The 22,284-nt window shown below is 45.1% G+C and overlaps 1 protein-coding gene across 1 annotated transcript in view; it reads right to left on the bottom strand.

Moving 5' to 3' along the window:
* The window catches only part of LOC119454118 (BAI1-associated protein 3-like), a 375,555-nt gene extending 360,896 nt beyond the window's left edge, over positions 1–14,659 (bottom strand). The window contains exon 1 of the mRNA XM_049667930.1: positions 12,702–14,659. Coding sequence (XP_049523887.1) covers positions 12,702–12,898 — 197 coding nt within the window. The 5' untranslated portion in view covers positions 12,899–14,659. The remainder of the gene's footprint in view (positions 1–12,701) is intronic.
* Positions 14,660–22,284: the final 7,625 nt, after the last annotated feature.

Genomic DNA, 22,284 nt, shown 5'->3' on the forward strand with positions numbered 1-22,284 from the left:
AGTGGCCGAAATTAAACCCGGAGTCTCCCTCTATATATACGGCGCGTCTCGTAATCAGATCGCGCTTCTGGCACGTAAAACCCCGGGATTTAATTAAATGCATACGATATCGCCGCCTACCACACACCCTTAATATTATACACTGGTGGGACGCCCTTAATAAACCCAGCTGGAAAGCATTTGTTACTCGACTGAAATATAAAAAAGTGCGTTTCTAGTGAACTAGCCGACCGGGCCTTACAGACTAAACCGTTGAACAAACCTAATCACAGGCCCCTACTTTCAATGGAGATTGCTTTCAACAACGCCAAGGTTAAAAGCGCCTTCATTATCTACGCAAAATACGAACAGTATGCTAGCTCGCAATGTCAGTGCCATAATTTGCAAAGACCGCCAGGAAAGTTTGGTTAGGCGAGATCAGCTTTACTCTACTATCTGTGAGACAAAAAAAATAACTATCTTTCAAACAGGTATAAGGTCCAATAAGCGACTTATTCGTCGAGCCAAGAGCGAGTCACGGGAATGGTGCCGCACGGGGGTTTAATTATTTATTTAATTAATTCAAATAAGGTTACTGCCGATATGCAGCATATTTCCCACAGTACAAAATGAAGTCGTAAGCATATTTGCCTTAGCATACTTCTTCTTTCTGGGATTTTACGTGCCAAAACTAGATCTGATTATGAGGCATGCCGTGGTGGAGGGCTCCGGATTAATTTTGACCACCTGGGGTTCTTTAACGTGCACTACAACGCAAGCACACTGGCGTTTTTGCATTTCGCCTCCATCGAAATGCGGCCGCCGCGGCCGGGATTCGATCGCGCGACCTCGTGCTCAGCAGCTGTTGGGAAGCAATCGAAAATAATGACATTTTAGAGAAGAACATGTTCCACTGCGAAATTACCCTGCTCTGTTCAGAGGAGAGAGAGAGAAATTTCTTATAAAAGGAGCCGACACTCCATGTGAGGATTGAGCTCAGTTCTTTTGCCCCAGCACACGAGTTGAAGGGTGCGATTCCGGGGCCATAGCATCGGCCTCCAGAAGCAGGCACAATGCATGGTAGCGTGTTATTAATACCGTTATTATTGATTTAACACTGCCAGCATCATTCTGGAAACTAAGGAAGGAGCAGTACAGCTGCATGAACACGTACAGAGTTAACACAAGGCGTGAGTCAGTTCAATGTGAAAAGTACATCGAAGTGAATGAAGTCACAAGCAGACTTTGCAACAGGTATGAAGAAATTTCGTTCGCAGGCGCGTACGGCAGCTCGCCAAACCAGCAAAAAGAAACAAAGATCTGAAACACGGTGCAAAGATGACAATTTTTCTCTTTCACGACACTTCCTCCACCTCGCGGCATTTCGCATAACTGATTTGCCATATTCAGTGTCCCTGTGCTCCGAGTGGTCAATTAATTCGCCCTCGAGCTGCGACTTGCTAGCATCGTGGTTGGCTCAGATGGTAGATTGACAGCCCAGGAAAGGCGTTGTTCCCGGGTTGCAATCCCCGACCGACACGAATTTCTTTCTCAACTGCGAAGCCTTCTTTCTAAGAAACCCGTATGGGTTTCCTTTGCCGCTTCGTGCTGCATTCGGTTGGATGACAATCTTCCCCTTCATTATTTCTCGCCATATACGCGATTGACCAATTTCGCCCAAACTCTATATCGATACAGGGGCCCCGAAACACTTTAACTGATCGTAGAATGGCCTCACTGTTAAAGGACGCCGTCTCACGAATCTCATGCCGAAAAAGCGCTTCCGAATCCTGCTACTGTAAGTGCAGTTATTGCACGGACACCCGGCGTTCTCTCTCGTTTCGTCTCCGCTGGCGCGCTGGAAGCCACACAGCGGAGAAGTCACGAGTGCAAAGGCCTGCTTAAAGGTTGAGTGTCATGACGGCGAAATAGGGAGCCTACATGCAAGCGCTGTTTTGACGCTGCGTGACGACATTGCGGAAGCGAGAGCAAGCGAGTTTTGGCTATTTTTGACACGTGACTAAATTCCCTGCGGCAGGCAGTGCCGTAATATTTGGCTCACATGTTCACGGCAGCCTGTACGACATATCGACAACGTTTTCTTATACTATGTTCAAATAGTGTTTCAGGGCCCCTTTACAAGCCGCGCACCCTTTGGCGTACGGCTTTGGCACGTGGCAGTATTGGTCATCAATCTAGTGTTCAGCTATTTTCTTCAGCTACATGCGCCCTGTGCCAACGCCACCTAGACAGCACAAGACCTGTTCACTCCGATCTATGACGTAATGCTGCCTGGTCCGAAATTTCCATTGCCAAGCCTGGTGTGACGAAAGCGGTGACGTAGAAATCACCACTGCTTACTCAGGAGCATATCTATTACATTCTTATGGCAGTCGGGCCAGGTATCATGACATCATGGATCGGAGTGAACAGGCCTTGTGATATCTAGGTGGCGTTGCCTGCGCGTTCCTGTCAAGAATACGATGCTTATCTGAGCGACCTTTAGCGCCTTTAACAGGAAAGTAACGAGTGCACAGCGTTAAATAGAAAATAAATGCAGGCAATGTCCTCAAGAATTATCGTGGCGACACAACATCACAGCCACAATGGTTCGTAATTATTTTTTCTTTTATTCACTAAATGTGTATACCGACTGACCAACAGCCAAACAGTACTGTTCGTATGTTTAAGTGGTTTTAGGTGCAGTTGTAAAGCACCAGTGATAATCGAAGATGTCACCCGGATTTCAGAAGTTTCGTCGAGCGACAGGGCACGAAGAATGCATGCACGCGTTATCGGCAGTTATCGACAGCGCATGGAAACGGTCGCCGATAACGCGAGGAATTTCCATTTCAACCGCTGCGGGCTATTTCGTACGCTCGTTTTGTCAGTATCTCTTCGGGGTGTGCTCTTTTGTCCTTCTTCCAATTATTTTCCTCGGGTGACTAACGTAGGGCCTTATCTCCGTGCCTCAGCCTCGACCGCTAAAAAGAAAACAAAAAAAGAAACTATCTCAGACAACTAGGGTGTGGAATGCAACGCGCTTTAGCTGAAACGCTGCATCGAGCAGATACTGTCGGCGCAACCTCCGGCTCTTATCGGCAAAAGCGAGAAGGAGAAAAAAAACGCCCCCGCAACCAACGCTGTCGCAAAGATCAACGCACTGAGATGACAAAAGCGTAGCGATACGAGTCAAATGTGACACCTTGCTTGCGAAGCAGAAATAAAGCACCTAAAAAGCATTAAGATACAACGGATACGAAAGCCGAGTACTGCAGAGGCAAAGTCGTGCCATCGCGAGCTGCCCGCACCCAACGCTGTCGTAAGATCAGTGCACTGCGATGGCGAAACTATAGCGATAACAGTCAAACGTCACACCCTTTTTTTCTGCGGAGCTGGGATGAAAGAAAGCGAGGGATAAAAAAAAGAAAGAAATAAGTGGCCGGATACGAAAGGCGGGCGCTTTTGCAAAGCAACGCCTAACGCTTCGAGTTTCTTTTGCCTCAGCGAGCGGCATGCCTCCTCGTGCCCACGCAGAATTGCAGAGCGGGGCGAAAGCTTGCACGTCACTGTTGTGCAAACGTGCTGGCGAACGCCGCATTTTTTTTTTTTTTTACATTCGGCAACAGGAAGGCGAAGAGAGTCACAGCAAGATGAAGTCAGCTAGCGTACTAGAGAAAGATGAGGTAGTAGATGAAAACAGCAGGGGAGTGCCTAGCCGGTTAAGCGTGACTGCTATGTAACGTACGAGGAAGACGAGCGATGATTCCAAAACGTTGGCTTCGAGACGAGCATTCCTTTGTTCGCTTGTGTCCATGCATTCTATCATACCCTTACGAGTAAGGTAAGTTGCGCGGGCTGTTAAAGCTGCATGGTGAGGGATAAAGAGGGCAAATAAAGACGTGGACTGCGAGAAGAGGACATAACGGGTACATATCCTTCCGAGAACCAGTTTAAGCGTTAGCTTCAGCTGGCACTCACACCAGAAGGCGACGAAGGTTCTACTGAAGTCCCTCCGGTCAAGAGACCTGTTTGAACGACTGTGACGCTTCCACGTTCCTTTGTGTGTGTTGGTGTTTCTTTTACTTCTTCTACTGTTTTTTTTTCTTTTCTTTCTTTTTGTTAATCTTTCTCTGTTTCGCCGTGTGTGCTTTTTTCTGCTTTATCTTTCTGTCTCCCCTTACCCCCTCTCCATTGCAGGGTAGCAAACTGGATATCTATCTTCCGGTTAATCTCCCTCCCTTTCGCATCTCATTCATCTCTTTCTCTCCCTTCCTTTTTTTTAAGCGTTAGCTTCTTCGCGACGATCGAGTCCTTCAATCATTGGGCCGTTCGTCTGAATGCGTGCGAGGAAAAGATGGGCTGAGGGCAGTGTAAAGGTATGAAGGAGTTATGAAGAGGGTTTTGTCAAGAAGTGAGACAAAGAATTTGGTGTGGTGAGGAGGGGGGGGGGGAGGTTGAGGGGAGGGAGCGGTGGAGGGATTGTGCGCTTCAATCTGCGTGCGACAGAACATGTTTAACGGATCGGCTCGTATCTATTCATCTGTGCTCCCCCAAAGATGATGTGTCCGGTGACCGAGTCTGTTTGTCTACGTAATTACGCTATAAAACAACAAGCGATGCCTAATTATCCTCCCCGCATCAACTATACGCCCCAGGCGCATGATGCTTTTATGAAAGAGAAACTTCAATTCTTTGCCTTCCTGCCCAGGTGTTGCGCGTCTGCAACGTCGGTTTGTCTTCAACCAAAATGTGCAGAACCCGGCGACGGTGCAATAGTAAAATGGGCGGATCCCGTGTAAAGGAATTATAGGATATGAAAGGTAACGGGTTCTCGAGTGTAGGTATAAAGAATTGTAGGATAAATGAATTATATATAGGGAGGTGTATGTTGTTATAGGGTATGTGATGAAATTAGAAAATTTTCAGTTATAAGAATGGGTCAGCTGGCGCAAGATGGTGGTAATTGGAGATCGACGGGGGAGGCCTTCGTCCTGCAGTAAACATAAACGATGATGATGATCGTGATCATCATCATAATGAGGATATTTTGGAGAAGGAGAGGCAGGGAGAGCGAATGTCGCGCCTTTAAGTCGCAACGCAACGGAATGCCAGCGGGATTTCAAAGAAACTAACACTTTTTTTCACAATCATTATCGATGGTTTGAAATTTTCGACAATCCCAGGAATTATCGCCGACTTTCTGCAGTCTTCAGCTATCTTTCGTTGGTGGAGGCATTCAATCTGAATGAAAATTTTGCAAGGGTATGGTTTCCTACCGAGATTGAAGGAAATATATCACTGGCAGTCGTGCAATAGCTTCAGGCATGGTAGGTGATGCATCGACTGTGGGGAAGTTCACAATTTGGCACAGCTTCGTGAGAACGCTCAGGCAATATTAACTAAACGGTCTATACGGCAGTCTGCAGATGTTCTTCCAAGAAGTCTATAAAATGTCCATAGAAATCGTTTGTGGATGTTCGTACGTAAACTAGCAATATTGGCTGTCTTCCTTTGACTTGCAGAACGGCGTCAATCACTTAGTCAGTTTTATTACTTCATTATGACGAAGCATGTGCATAATGATTGGGCCGACAGCCGACAGGCCGACTGAAAGTACACACTGACAATACAATTACTAATTCGTCATCAGCATCAAAGTTTTAAAAAATGCATGCAAGCATTCAGATCCCTCAGCATATTTGATGATTTGATAATTATTTCTACTTCAGTAATGTTTTGATCATGAAATTGATGTGCTTCCATAATTTCTTCCTGATAATTTCAGCGACTTTCATTGTTTGACGAGTGAAACTGCTTACAAGGTTGACATTTCTGGCAGTTCTTGCATTAAGTTGCAGTCCATTCCAAATTTTTAGCATGATAAAATTCTACAAGTGTCTCAACGTACACGCAACAACGTACGGTCAAATTGCCACCTAGGCCGGTATTTTGTAGCGATGCCTTTAAAGTAATAATGCCTTTTCGCGCTTATCGCGCTTTGTCAGTGGTCAGAGGGACGGTCCGCTCGCGCTATCAACGGGATCAGCCGGCCGTGAGCGGTGGATGATAAGACTAGTGTAAAATAAGTCATAAGGCATCGCTACAAAATCGCGGCCCTACAGTTACATATGTGTAGTATCTTCGAGCAGCGTACTATCTGCGCAGTGTTCAAGGTTCTTTGTTTTGTTTTTCGTGCAGTGAGCGTACGTGCATTTTTTCTGTTAATGTGCGCTGTGATCAGAGAGGTTCGCGTGATGCCCACATATCGTTCTGTGACTATGCACAGAGTATCACTATAGCTATGCCCGAATACCACGTGCGGGGTCCCAAGCCGTCCCTATAAGGACTAAAGCTTCAAGAAACAATGGTATTAACAACCAATATATATATATATATATATATATATATATATATATATATATATATATACATAGGGTGTCCCAACTGTCATTTCCAAAGATTTAGAAATATGCAACTGTCACGTAGCTGGACAGAACCGAGGTAATGTCGCCTGCCGTCGCTTGGAGATACTCACATTATTTTGTTTTGCATTCCGCCTAATTACGTAATTAGTCTTAATTTGTTCATCTGCTTATCAAATGTCATAATTAGATGAAAAGTGTCAATTAGTAAATTCTACAGCAACGTGACAAACTCCCGATACAGCCTCCTGTCGCTCAATACAGGCTACATAAAAGTGTTTTTTCCGAGCGTGAAAGAAGCCCTCGAATACACGCAAGATTGCCGCGCGACTGGCCGCTCGAAACACTTTGCGTGTATTCGCGGGCTACTTTCACGCTCAGAAAAAGAAAAAACACTTTTATGTAGTCCGTTTTGAGCAACATAAAGCTGCATCGGGAGTTTTTCATGTAGCTCTGCAATATTCTTATTGACACTTTTCACCTAATTATGACATTTGATAAGTAGATGAACAAATTAAGACTAATTACGTAATTAGGCGGAATGCAAAACAAAATAATCTGAGTATCTCCAAGCGACGGCAGACAACATTACCTCGGTTCTGTCCAGCTACGTGACATTTGCATATTCTTAAAGTTTGGCCCAAGTTAAGTGAAGCACCCTGTATATTTTTACAAAGCGTGGGCCCAGTGTTCATGCGAAGAGGTGCCTTCTCTGATGACTGTCGCAACTGGTCGCGCGATGCCGCGACAACAAACGCCAGAACGAAGCGCGCGCGGCCTTGGTTGCCAACAACAGTTGCCGGTTGCGCGGTCTTGCGTTTGCGTGGAGCCCAGCAAACGGCTCCTCCTGCTCCTGATTAAATGCGTGCGCCTGTTCGCGACGCGTACACGCTAAGTGGAGAATCCATTTTGTTTTCATTGTTGCTATTGCTGTTGTTGTTGTTGTTGTTGTTTGTCGTTTTTTATCTCTTTCTTTTCTTTTGCGTAGTGTCTCACCTTGCTCGCGCCACCGCTTTTTTCTGCCGGGAATCAGTTGGGCGTAACTGGCGCCAACCGTGTGTGTTACAGCTAACGATTACAGGTGGCGCCTCAACCTCTCCAGAACTAGAATTACTGTATATGTTCCGTGCAGCATATGCAGTAACTCTCTCCCGGACAGCCGAGAGATTAAGCTCGTGATGGGATCCCGATTACGCCTTCGCTGTGCTCATGCGTGTACAGAAATGCACTCATATAAGGGCATAGATTTTGTTGACCTACTGTTGCAGTTCTTTCAACACACAAACCTCCCCGAGTAAGATATTCCGTCGTCTCAGAAACAAGAAGAACTGGTTCGATCAGCAGTGTGAGTGCTCCGAGTTATTCTTTATAGACCCACGTATAAAACTGTCGATCACGTCAAATCTGAGCGACAACAAAAAAAATTGAAATCTTACTGCCCCGCTTCCGGCTTTGCTAAACGTGCCCCGTATGACCCTCACTCAAAATTCTATATGATCTCATACATACTCTATAGAAACCTGAATTTTCCCATATAAATCTATACGATCGTAATGTAACATGGTACGGGGCGTGTGGGTGAACATCTAGGATACACACCAAGTCTTGGAAGAGCCACTGATAGTGAGTGAGCACGCATTATCACCTGGACACCTGCAATAAACGCCTCATTCGTACCGGACGCAATAACCGGCTGCAATACCCCTTTAGGGAACATAATTTTTTTCATGCACCAACTGTAAATAATTCTCGGAATAGTTAGCCATCTTGCCTATACCAAGCGAGCTGCACGCTCTGCAAGCACGAACACGCAGACATGGCACATGTCTTATGGAAATGCACAGAGATCAGACCAATATACAGAGAGGACAACATAGAACGGGACCTTCTGGAGGAGCGACGGCTAAGCGCTCTGACTAACTCACATCTACACGACCAACTATGGGCAATCCAGCGGGCCCCGGCAACGGTGGAGAGGCTATGCATCATCGCACATACTGCCCGGGTGGCCTGAGCCCGGGCTGGCAACCTCGCAGGTGCTTCTATCAATAAAGTTTTTTATCCGTCCGCCCGTCCATCTTGCCTACAATTCCGAAACATCTTTCCCTCCCACACCGCACATTCCTTTTCTTCTTCTCCTCGTTTTTGCTTCCCGATGTTTACCTTGCCGTTGCCATCTTGCACCTTCTACGTTTTCACTTTGATCTGTCTGCACTGAAAATCACGCTGTTCAAGTGTCTATCCTTGTTTTTTTTTTGTTTTGTTTTCAATTCAATTCAATTTTTATTCTCAAATGTAACAAAAGCTAATAAAGAACATAAATGCAAAAAGAGCTCTCACAGTAATAAAAAAAAAACTAAGTTCGAGACTTCCTGCAATTCTGTGCATCAGATAAGTGCTATTATTCAGTGAACAGTATCAGATTATTCAGAGAAGGCTTAAATAATGCAATCGGGCACTTTTCTTGTTTTCTTTTTCTTATTATGTACTTTTTGTTATGTTCTCATACGCTATACTTACACATGAAACGATAAGCCCTCTCTCTCTCTTTTAAGTAATTCCGGCGGGCCATCAAGGGAAAAAAATTCGGGCACATTGTATCGGGGGCCCAGCCACAGAGGGGTACGTCGAACATTTTGTGCGTGCTGCTGATATTGTATTGGCACTAGAGTAGGCAGGCGTTGTGCCCCTCTCGGTGGAAGTTGTCAGCTTGCTCCCTCCTTAATCCCTTTATGTCCTTGTGTGTATATGTGTACAAATAAAATAATAAATAATAATAGGGTACAGAAATGACGTTAGCGAATACACTAGTGGCATATATTCGCGCATTACAAAGCTGACACGCCCAACTTCCGATACACAGCCAGTGAGGTTCCTACGGTCTAATCTTGAAATCCGATTCGCTCATTTGTATAGTGGGCCGGCCATGGTCAAAGGTTGTGGGCGCGGATCGGCATCCCTCTATCATGCTGCCCGAGTCTCTCTACGCCATTTCTGGACCCTGCGCTCGTGTCGAACGCGGTGACACCATAGCCGGGAAATCGTGAAATTTCTGAAACAAATTGCACACTTGTATGCCTGGTAACTCCTAATACCTACTACCGCGCAGTGAGATATCTCAAACGCGACCACTACCACTCGGATCGACAAACGTAGTGCCGATATTGGCCTCTGAACGCAGAGCGCGAGACTAAGTTAGCTCCGACTGCCTCAGTGATGTGATGACGATGTTTATTGGCTTCCACTTGGAAACGGGGTGGCGAGAAATGGTCACTTAGCCTGCTTGATTTAACCAAGTCTTGCTAACGTATCGCTATCTATAGCCTTTTGCTTATCTGATCTCCATCTTAACTTTCGCATTTCAATTCAAATCAAAGCAAATCAATTTTACTCTCCAGTTTGCATGCTGGATTGTCATTTTGGGGTAAAAGCCACATACGTAGCTTGACGCGACCCAAAAGACCAGACAAAGGCAGTAGTACAGCAAACAGTGTGCGCACATGTACAATAGTTCACATGCAATTCCAGCTGTCGCTTGAACGAAATATAGCTAAGAACGGAAACACTGAGACATTATTTACATGACGGCGAGTTACCAGCATTTGAAAAAAAATTTAACACAATGAATTTTATACAACACTACTATAGCAATACTAGCTGTATATACATAACAGTTTAACACCAGCTATACAACGTAGCATGAGGCTGAATTTTAGAACATTAACATTTGCTAAGAAAACGAGACAGGTTATACAGTACACACTCATAACGATGCACACAGTCAGAATAATAATCGCATGAGATACATTACAAGTGAACAAAGTATGAGCGGAGTTCTTTCCTACTGAAATTCTCAATATTTCTTTTTTGTATTTGTTCAAAGTGAATGGTATGTCACGCATTAAAACCTCTATCACTATATTGTGCCATCACGTACACTTGCAATTACCCCAGTTCCATCAATCTCTTCCCTGCTTTTCTTCCCCCAATACTCTAATCATCTTTTACTGATCTCCACTTCTGACCAGTTAATCCTTCCATCTTCTTCAAATCCTAACGCTTCTGCAATGTGGACACTTTCTACGGATATCGCTGGGTAAATATGCTGGTATGCCATTACGATATGCTGAGTTGTGTCAGTGCTTTTTTTTTTTTTGCAGCACACACATGCCTCATCCTGTGACGCATATTTTCTCTAGCATGTTTTAGTCCTCAGACGCGCCCGCTCGGCGTCAAATAGCTACACACTCCCCTTAGTGTTATCATACAGATTTTCCCTTCTGTTATCTTTCTCGGCGTTTTTCTAAACCTCCGTGGTCTTTTTTTCGTTTCCCTCTATTACATCCGACAACGGCGCCATCTGTGCAGGCGACATAAGTGTGATCGAGCTGTGGCTCCTTGCCTCTACACAACGATAGCAACGTAGGGCGAACTATAAGCGTTATTATAAGCGACATAAGATACAAGCGATATTAGCGTTATATATTTTCGGTACAGTGTGTTCCCCTCCCTTCATGCCGACCTATATGAAAATCCCCTTTACGGCAGAAAATAAATCAAATCTAACAAGATTCTAGAAATCGGTTCTTTCTTACATGATTCCGTTAGACACCGAGTTTCCAAACGTCACGTTCGACTAACAAAAAGCGATCAATAATCGCGCGATCAATCATCTGAGGGACGTGGATCACGCGCGGCGAACGGCGAACTGTTGCACAATAGCAGATAAGTCCCGCTCAAAAAACACTCTTATACGCGTGCCATTTCTCAAAAACTTTTTAAGCGGCCCGCGCGGAACGATACCACCGCTGGCTCAAAGCCTGGCATCGCCATCCATCTTACGCGCACACAGCGGTACAAATTCTTAGATCAATAACAGAGCTCTAGTCCTGGTTACCCAAAGATTTGGAGCGAAGTTTGCGAAACGAATGGATGGAATAAACGGCTGTCAAAAGACTTCCAGCCCGAGGTTGCGCCACGCCGTAGAAGGCCTGGCGAGAGGATAGATAGTTTAAATGTGTCTGATAGAATTTGGTGAGGTTAGCCGTTAGATAGCATCAGAAAAATGTCGTGTACGTTTATGTGAATAAGGGCACGAGTGAATATGGGCTTAGTGTGCACACGTCAATTAGGTGTATTGCGCGTGTAAGTGCAGCGTGTGTGTGTATGTGTAAACAGACGTGTATTGATGCCGCACTTTAAGATATGTATTTTAAAGCAAAGTAACCCTGAAACTGAAAACTCAAAATATGAAACTGGGTCGGAGTTACCGTCTTATTTCTTTGTCCTCCGCCTATGTCGCTCAACAAAATTTTGCCTTGTGCTAAATGTTGGCTCGCGCAAAAGACAGAGGTAATTAGAGATCGGTGACAGGGGCCTTCGTATTGCGGTAGACGTCATTATTATTATTATTATTATTATTATTATTATTATTATTATTATTATTATTATTATTATTATTATTATTATTATTATTATTATTATTATTATTATTATTATTATTATATTTCTTTTTTGGGAGTGCGCCTAAACAATGCATGCAATACACCTGTCGATGCTTTTCGAATCGTTCGTGAGAGAGAAAGTACGAGAAAGGGTTCATTCATCGTTGAGTTCGGGTCCATCCGGCTCTGTTTCAAAGCAACAGTTCGAAGTGCTTGCTTCGTTTATTTAGAGCAGTATAGATAAACACAAGTTCACGTAAAGCATACTTAATTATCTCTCGGACCCAGTATGAGCATTCATGGTGCTTGCGCTGTACTATATTATGTACAGCACGCACTAACGGGGACAAGAGTATCGAGCACACTACGGCATGCCTCATAATCATATCGTGGTTTTGGCACGTAAAACCCCATAATTTAAAGGAATATCGATCAGGAAGGAAAGCACAAACTGACGTTTACTCCGTGTTTTCCCTCCTGGTCGGTGTGCTGTACATTTATAGCTTAAGAACAATAAACGTAGACCATATAGCCCAATTCATCGCTCTCTTACATCCAATATCAGCAACCACATACGCTCGCAAAGATCGTAGCCATGGCAACGCGTTGTGAAAGAACCCTCCAATGGGATTTTGACCAGATGGGCTCAGGCTTTCACAGGCAGCTGTAGAACCAAAATCCTGCCATCAATGTCCACGCGTATGGCAAGCCGCTCAACAAGACTAGGTGTTTGTCTGGAATCACGAAGTTTTTACCAGACGGGTTAAAAGCGTTACCCAACATCGTTCACCAAAAATACTGCCACCATTACTGCCCATGCTAGGCGCATAGGTTGTTGAACGAGAGTACGTACTTGTATGACTTGTCGGGCGTCATGGGCAGCTTCGAGTTGCAGCCGTGGTTATAGAAGCGTTGTCTCAGAGCAACCCCAACGAGTAAATACACTGAGGTCAGCGCAAGCACTTCGGCTACGGAGTCGCCTGTCCGCGAAGGGCCTTCAAGGTCTCGCCGCCGCCAGCGCCGCCAAAACAACCGTGGGAGTACAGTCATCGCGTCCACTCGCCCACGTAGCTAGCACCTCCCAGTCGCACGTTAAACAAAATTGCTACCCCGCAACTACCGCAACGTCGAGAAATGTAGAGGGTCACTCAAAAAAGAGCCTTAAAGGAACACTACAGAGAGAAATTAGTTGAGATGGCTTAGTAAGTTACCATTCCACGACACCAAAAACAAAACATTCTTACGGTGAGAAGATGCTTGGTAAGCTTGAAACAAAAATACGCAAAAACTATGGATGGGTGGTGACGTTCCCTCGAATTTCTCGCAGCAGCTATTCGTGACGTCACGTCTTTTGGCGGGCATCTGCGCCGGCCCAGTTAATTTTAGTTGGTACAGATGGACACGAACACCTCGCCAACTTGGGTCGCTGAGCATGTGCCACTCTGAGCATGCGCAGGAAACGAGCAAACAACTCTCAGCGTTTGCAAGCACCGGTGCTCGGAGGCCACACGCAGGCTTCGCGGCGGCTCCACTAGATAGTGCTGAGTGTTCTTAGAGAAGCGCTACAGAGTAGTTCCGCTGCAGTACACGCCTCATACGTAATTCGTTTCGACGGTGTCAATACCTTGTGTCGCTATATTGACTCAACGCTTAAACGCCTTACCACCGACAGTCACTGTGAGATGCGTTGTGTCGACTTTTGCTACATATAGCTGTGCCCTACGCGCCTACCAAATTTGGCGTCGTCCCTGCCTAGAAATTCGCCGGGGGCACTGACCCCGCTGCCCCCGAGTAGCTGACGCCTACGCAGATGTTCTTGCGGAAGTACAAAAGGACGTCCTTCGTTACAGCGCCACGCGCATTCCAAACGCAAGCGCCCCGAACACGCGTGCGCAAGAGCCACGGAAATGCGGTAACACGAAAAAAAAAAACGGAAAATACAGAAACGCGAATGCGCGCAAATCATGAAACAAAAATTAATTACATCCATTGGTCTACAGTTGCCAGCAGACGCACGAAACGGATGTCAAATTCGCGCGACAAATAACGCATCGCGTCGTGACTTTCTACAAGAAGAAAACGATGAACTCATTCCTGCCCACTTGCGACCAAACGCACTTACGGGTCATCCAACTTCTCGCTACAAGCGACGCATCGGGATGAGCATCGAAAAGACAAAAACGATAAAACGTAATTGAAATGTAGCGCAAACGAAGATACAGCGCAACACACCTCGCACTCACAAGCTCAGTGGGCGATACCGCTCGACTCTGACTCTGTCCGCTTCCAGCGGACTGTCGAACAATTAAGCGGATCACCCGCTGCTTAGCGCGCGCACTTTGTCCACAAACGGGGCAATTCGCGAAGACTCATACTGAGGCATATATAGCGGAACAAAAGTGGCACGTACGTTTCTTGTGTCCGCATCTTCCCAACTCCCCCTACACGCACGCACGTATACGCACGCCTCTATTTTCGTTCGGCGCTGTTATTGAGGGGGCTTGTTTTCGTTTCGAGGGTGACACTTTTTCGAGTCGCGGAAGCCCGGCTATGACAAGCTTAGCACAAGAGCTACGCGAGGACACGCGAGAAAACGTTGGTCGCGTACGGGTCTTCTGCAGCGCCGCGTTAGACGCGAACGACTCGTGCAAGCTCCCCTAATTAGCGTCCCGCCTACTCGGTCTCGGCTTGAGTGAGGACCGCGGCTCCATACTATTAGGCACGCCAAGTACATCGTCGCTGTCTCACTGTATAATAAAGAGGTATTTAGCAAAACGCGGCATTTCGACGGGGCCTACACGCGTCGTGGACGCTAAAGACACATTCGTACGAAGTGCTGAAACACTTATTCAACGTGTAATTTAGCAGCTGCTCAAGCCCTTAACTTGTACACCCTTGACAAAAGTCATGCATGACCGGCAATTGCATCTGGAGAGAAATAATAGAAAAGACAACAAACACGCAATATACTCATTCTAACCACTTTTGTAAGGCTGTATATTAACTTCTGTACTGTTTCTTTTTTCATTAAAACAGACTCTATATGTTAGCTTCCCGAGGCCATTTGAATATTATGTTGAGCATTGCCTTCAGTCATTTTCACGAATAACTGGGAAGCGATGAAGTACAATATTCGAAGTCATGCTGCGTGCGCAAATGTATGAAGGTGATTTAGTAACATTCCTCGCTTAAGCCTTTGAGAAAATTGACACTACTTTGATCTACACGCTCGGGTCATCACAGGGCGACGAAAAGGCAACGTGAAATGCGTTTCGAATAACGAGAAGATAGCGCGAAGATTCCCGCATGCGCTCAATCAACGTAACAAGCTCCCGCAATATTTTAACCCCATACAGAGTTTCTTATAACTGAACCATCAGTTAAATAAATTCTGCGGCTTTATGTATACTTAAACAACCGATCTGATTACGAGTCGGGGATTATAGGGTTTACGTTGGGACACCTGGGGTCCTTTAACGTGCACCTAAATCTAATTACGCGAGCGTTCTTGCCTTTCGACCAGTCTAAATGCGTCCGCCGCAGATAGGATCGAAACCATTACCTCAGCAGCGCGCCGCCCTAGCCACTAAGCTCTACCGTGGCGGGTTTTCCTGCAAAAAAGTACTACACGGGACGCTGGCGCTACTAGCTATGGAAGCTGACAGCATGGCGGCTCAGCTGGAGCACGTGGATGATGGACTCAGTATGTGGATTCGCATAAACATCATTTCTTCCGGCTTCAAACGGCTTCGTGACTTCGCAAATCGATCACTTTCACAAGGCTTCGTGGCCGCGCAAAATTGATCTTATTCAAGAATATGTAGCGCTGTGAATGCGACTACTCACATTAGTTACGTAGTATGTGCGCGGAGTCTTATATTGCCAGCCGAAATTGAAAAAGATATATATATAGCACTGCATCGTAATCTAGGAAGGAAAAGGGCAGATCACAGCGTGATAAACGACGCCACGGGAAAGTCTGCAGCCATGAGGAGACACGGAGATCAGACGAATCCTCGCACTAAATATCACTCCCGTGGTACGTGATCAAATCGGAGCGCCAAGGTTTAATTACAGCGTGGCCTCCGTGATCGCTGTCGCCGGTATTACCTCGGAGGCAATAGTTACGTGTTCATCTCTGTGTTGGGGCCCAGAAAAGCGGTTCGTATCGTAACGTTGATACGTGAGGAGACAGTTGCATTGTCCACGTTCTTACGAGACGCTGATTTTGCCGATCAGCCGGAATACTTAAACAAAAAGTGTGTGTGTGTGTTTTTTTTTCTCTCACTCTAATAACCTACCAGTCGGTAATCAAAACTGAACTGCAGCGCCATTATGTCCCTAAGCTGCTCTCGGGTCTGCATAAGTTATGTTTTTTGTGTGTATTAGGCTTATTTATGGTCGCTTAATCATGACACTTCTTTTATCTGTTCAATCAGTTATTTTTTTTTTCTTATCACTATTCAAACTGCCTTTTTTGCAGGAAGTGCTAAAGCAATCGTTCAATGTGCACGTAAGCGATTTTGTGTGGTCCCGCTTTACCGTAAGTATTCTTTATAGATATGGTCAAATTTCAGTTGACTTCTTGGGAAGCGCTCAAAGAACGAGACAAGACTGGTCAAACACGAGCGCAGACTATCGACAGCAACCCTCCTCTCCCCCCCCCCCCCCCGCCCTTTATTGCTATTCGGCAAACTTTACTAATTCTCGCTCATGCTAGAGGGCGTAGAAAGCGTCCTTACACAAGCCGTTACGGAAATTTTCTTGCGGGTTCATGAACTCTCTGTGGCATTCAATGAACATCTGTTGAAATCACATTGAACGTTATGCGTGATGTTTACAAGGATTGACGTCGCTAGTCCGTATGTTTACTTTTTGGTTTTGGTTTTTATTCACTCTGGCGATATCAAGTAGGGAAGCACCTACGCAGTACCGATTTACAGGAACACGACAAGCATTATTTGAAATTTTATTTTCCCTACGTTTATTTTTACTTATTTATTTTTATTTTACTTTCTGTTACGGAAGGCGGGAGGGAATATATTGGTAATGAGGTTCGAAAAAGAATTATGCAGTAGTACATTTTTCGCTGCCTTGTGTCATTCTATAATGAACAACAACAACAACGTGTGAATGCTCGGGAAAGCCGAGATTTCCAGATCATTCGAGTGATTGTGCAAACTAATTCTCGTGATTGCTTTTTTTTTCGCCGAATGCGCTTATGACGTTAATTTTAATGTATACTTCAGGGAAGTACTTAATAATGAAAGCGTGCAACTCCTGTTTGGAGCGGTAAGCTCAGATGAATAAATTATTGAACACGAGAGAAAATAAAGAATTTCCCAATAGCGCCTCGTCACCCTTGTTTACGAGCGCGTGTTAATAGGTTATCCCGGGTTTTAAATGAAGCGTACGCTAATGAACCTCGACGTCGCCTGATGTTTATTTATTCGTTTATTTAAAAGGTGCTTACAGGCCGCAATTGAGGTATTGGGTAACGGAGGGACAATTTGAGATGCGTGCCTGTTGACCATGGATTAAAAGTGAACAGGCAAAGTTTGCGTGCATGTGCTTTGTAAACAAAGCTCGCCCGCAAGCTTGTCGATATTTTCCCGTGTTCTTTCGTTTCTTTTTTTTCCTTCTCTTTTTTTTTATTTTTAAGCGCCAATGGTCGTTGTGAGATAGGCGATTGGGTAGTGAACATTAGTTAATATTAGTGAACATTGCAGTGAACGTCGCTTTCGTAGTTTCTCAGATCTTGTCTTACACGCCTGCATAGTCGTGAGTTTCAGTTAGCAGCGTCGCTAGCTGCCCGCGTTGCGTACTCTTTTTATTCGTTTTACTTCTGAAATAGCTGCGCCATGCACCGTAACAAGCGACAGAGAAGAAAAAATACTTTCAGATGCTCTCTTTAAAGTGATTGTCAAGGCGTTTCGCGAACTTCCAGAGCAAGCACATAACAAAATGTCTCTTCATCGCAAACGTACTGATGTGGTAAGGGTATATACTGGGTGTTTATGTGAAAATTGGCCAAAATGTTTGAAACATCACCTGTGACATATAGCAGAATTCTTGCCCTTGAGCTGGATTACTCGAAGAGGCGCACATTATTTGCACGAGAAAAAGGAACGCATAATTGATGAACTATTAAAATTTAAGTTCGTTTTAAAGTAATTAACTCAGGGTATATATTGAAATTTACTAATTGTTGCCAGGGGTTGACAAGGTGGATCCAATTGCAACCTTTTCTCAGGATGACACACCACTTTCGAGATAGAATTTCTCGAACTCTGCGAAGAAATACACTGCTGGTTCGTTACTTTTGTGCTTGAATGCGTAAAATGACGTCGTGTCAAAAAAAAAGTAAGTGGAGCGACAGTGAATTATTACTGCTACTTTGATGGCGCATATATCTCGAAAATGGCATCATCTACAGAATTTTTTCCGGAAATGCCCTGCCATCTCACCACTACAAGTGCAATATGTGCCGTAAGGTAATTAGTTGAGAACGTTTTACTGAATTTTAGTAATTAGTCCACTATGCATTTCTATTCTGTGTAAAAATAATGGCCACCTCTGTGAGTAATCCATTTCGAGGACTAGAATTACGCTATCTGCCATAGGCGACCTTTAAAGAGTTTTGGCAGTCTTCGCTGAAACACCCAGTAAAGTGGAACACACAGTAAACATACAGTAAAATGAAGCACCCAGTAAACACCCAGTAAAGTGAAACACCCAGTAAAAACCTAGTAAAGTGAAGCACCCAGTAAAGTGAAACACCAAGGTGTTCAGTAAACACCCAGTAAAGTGAAACACCAAGCAAAGAGCCAGTAAAGTGAAACACCCAGTAAAGTGAAGCCCCCCGTAAACACCCAGTAAAGTGAAACACCCAGTAGAAACCGAGTAATGTGAAGCACCCAGTAAACACCCAGTAAAGTGAAACACCCAGTAAACACCCGGTAAAGTGAAACACCCATTAAACACCCAGTAAAGTGAAACACCCTTTAAAAACCTAGTAAAGTGAAGCAGCCAGTAAACTGAAACACCATGTACCATGTTCAGTAAACACCCAGTAACATGAAACACCAAGCAAACAGCCAGTAAACACCCAGTAAACACCCAGTAAAGTGAAGCCCCCAGTAAACACCCAGTAAAGTGAAACACCCAGTAAACACCCAGTAAAGTGAAGCCCCCAGTAAACACCCAGTAAAGTGAAACACCGAGTAAACACCCAGTAAACACCCAGTAAAGCGAGACACCCAGCGAACACCCAGTAAAGTGAAACACTCAGCGGTAAAGCACCCGTTTCAAAGCCGTGGAGTTATTCAACTCTAAGGTACGTGAACCCATGAAATCCTTATTTGCCTAATTTTCTTTTTCAAGGCCTCAAGCGTGATGTTAACAAAAACCGTGACGTCAAAGGGACATCCCGATACCTAGCTGATAAGTGCTTAGCGCAGTTCTCAATTGTTCTCATATTTTAAGGCAGCAACTTAGTTCCTTTCCAGGCATGCTTTCCTTCGTTCGTGAACAGAACGTAACGAAGCTCTCGGCGACCTTAGATTCCTACGGTCACAGCCAGCAAGAATAAATAATCAACCGGAATCGATGAACCGGTTGATTATTTAGTTTATGGCACTGTAAATGCCGGAAACTGAGGTAAAAATAAAATTATCACAGAATCTCTTCTGGGACTTCTCTAAGTATGAGTAAGCAATGTGCCTCTTACTCGTCTCCACGCAGCCCGGCGTCATTATCAATGTTATGAAACTTGATCGGACCAGTTTAAACCCTCATCAACCCTCATGGGTCGTTATCAACCTTATGGAACGTGATCCGACCCTTATCAAGGCTTATCGGTCCTTATCAACCTGGATGTCCAGCGAAGCTGTTGCAAAACCACTGCTATACAACTGCTGAGCGGGGGTAACGCAATGCTTATTGATGGTTCGGACGCTTGTTTTGAGCTCGTTCTTTATTGAAACGTATGCTGTTCTGTGTGTTGTACGGGTGACTTCAGTGAATGTATGCACTATATTCGCTTCACTTTGCTGAGCGCTTGTAGCCTTTACGGGGGTATGAGCCATTTCATTCGTCTTACGTGACGGACGGGCAGGATTCTCGTTGGGTAGGCAAAGAAATGCTTACGCGTTAAAACAAAGATATTCAATCGGTGCATTGACACTGCGCGCGTTCCACTATACTGAATGCAGTATTTATAGCCCCTACCCCCCCCCCCCCTTTACGGGAACTTGCATGCTTCGCCATAGGAAGTGCGCCACGCACGACGGCGACAAGGAAACAGGAAGACGGCGGAGGCAACGGGAAGTCGTTTCCTGCATGTCAGCGTCGGTTCGTGCTTTCCTTGAAGAAGAAAAAGCAATCGCCCGAAATACAGCCATTATTCGAATTGTCTTTTACAGCTGCAACCGTAAGCGCTCAGCTGAATTACCTAGATGCTTGAAAAAAAAAAGTTATTGCATAAGAAAAAAGCAACTAAGCTTGTCTTCACGATCCTCCTTAATGATTGGTGTTGTTGTCGCTGCCGATGGACACCATATAGAGCTATATAGGACGCTGCGCACTTTATTTATTTATTTATTTATTTATTTATTTATTTATTTATTTATTTATTTATTTATTTATTTATTTATTTATTTATTTATTTATTTATTTATTTATTTATTATTTATTCGTTCATTCATTCATTAGCCACCCACCACCTTCGCGCTACTTCTGAAAGACTTGCATTGGTGGAGCTGATGGAGTCCACACAGCCATGTACGTCGCTAAGCAATTGAATAATTCGGTTGATTGGTTGATAGCCGACGACAAAACAGCGGCTCAGTGTCTACGGCGTTCCGCTGCTGAGCTCTTGGTCCTGGGTTCGAATCCGGGCCGTGTTCTGAGGCGAGTGGAATTCAAAAAGCCGCTCCTGCTGTACCGTGCTTTCGGTGTACGTTATGAAACGTGGGGAAACCCCAGGTATGGTATGGTATGAAAACATTTATTGAGGTCCCGCAGAGCGTGTCGCAACACGCAGCTGGCCGCTCCCACGCAGGAACCGCAAGGTTGCCATGACGACGACACGGTAGCAACGACGACTTGGCGATGGCGCCATCATCCTTGCCATAGTCCGCGAAGCTTGCATACCTATACATATATAGTGACTGGAGTATGAGAAGCACAACTTCGCGGTGCTCTTTGGTTTGTTTGCCAAAGATAACCGCGAAGGTATGCTGCTCATAATCCAGTCACGATATATATATATATATATATATATATATATATATATATATATATATATATATATATATACCCGCTTCCCCCCTTATACCAACTGTGGGAGAGACTGCAACAGCGGGAGAGGAGGAGGATGGTAGTCGCATTTCAAGCCGGCGCTCACGCCGCTAGAGACAACACGCGTATGCTGTATCGTCTTACACGTATGACCACCTATACCACCACTACAGTTGTGCTTGTAACGACTGTGTTGTCTACAGAATAAGGCGACGGAACAGCAAAGGCTACATAAATATCCTCGCTGCAACAAATGTACGCCTTCAAGTGCATCGTTTCTTGAATAACGCCAATGGCTTTCTATAAGTGTTCGGCGGTTCACTTCATTGGCCAATCATTATCGATAGCTTTTCCAAAGTTTTTCTTTGTTTCTTTCTTTCTCACTTTCTGTCTTTCCTTCTTTCTTTCTTTCTCTCTCTCTTTCTTTCTTTCTCTCTCTCTCTCTTTCTTTCTTTCCAAGTACGTTGCTACGTTGCATACGGGCGACGACGCAACTGCGATGACTATACGCGCCAACTCTCCCGCGAACTCATCGAATCCTGGTGGAAAGTGCTGTTTCCTGGCGACCTCCGCTCCTTTCGTCCAGGACGCATGCTTATATAACAAACATGATTGCGATAAGACATGATCGTACGCACGTGACAGACATGCGTTCCGACAGCGGTGCTTAAGTGTATACACCGTCGCCCAGCTATTCGCTCGGAAAGTAATTGCGTTTATTCGATTTCCTCCGCGCGGAACGCGGCAATGCAAATCGAGGATATCGTCGTACCTGCCATATAGTCCCTGTCTTACCCGTGCCTGAGATATTGCGCCGAGAAGAAGAAAAAAAACATCAACAAAACAAAAATCAAATGCAGGCAGTGCTGCAGCGTATACCGTGAGCTCCTTGAGAAAGACGGCAGTCAAGGGCGTGTCGCGCGAAATGAAAGTTATCGAACGCGCTCGTACAGAACCGAGTTACGGTCCCCAATAACATGCCGGGATCTTCCATACAAGTCGGGGCACACGCACCGCCTCAAAACCCGGGAGAAGAAGCAGATTGGGCGATCGAATTCGCCCCGCATTCCCGGATGAGGACATATGCAACGTCGTGCGGGGATTTTCTTTCTTTTTCTCCCCGCGCGCGACAAATT

This window comes from Dermacentor silvarum, chromosome 5, assembly GCF_013339745.2.
Source record: "Dermacentor silvarum isolate Dsil-2018 chromosome 5, BIME_Dsil_1.4, whole genome shotgun sequence".
Lineage (NCBI taxonomy): Eukaryota > Metazoa > Arthropoda > Arachnida > Ixodida > Ixodidae > Dermacentor > Dermacentor silvarum.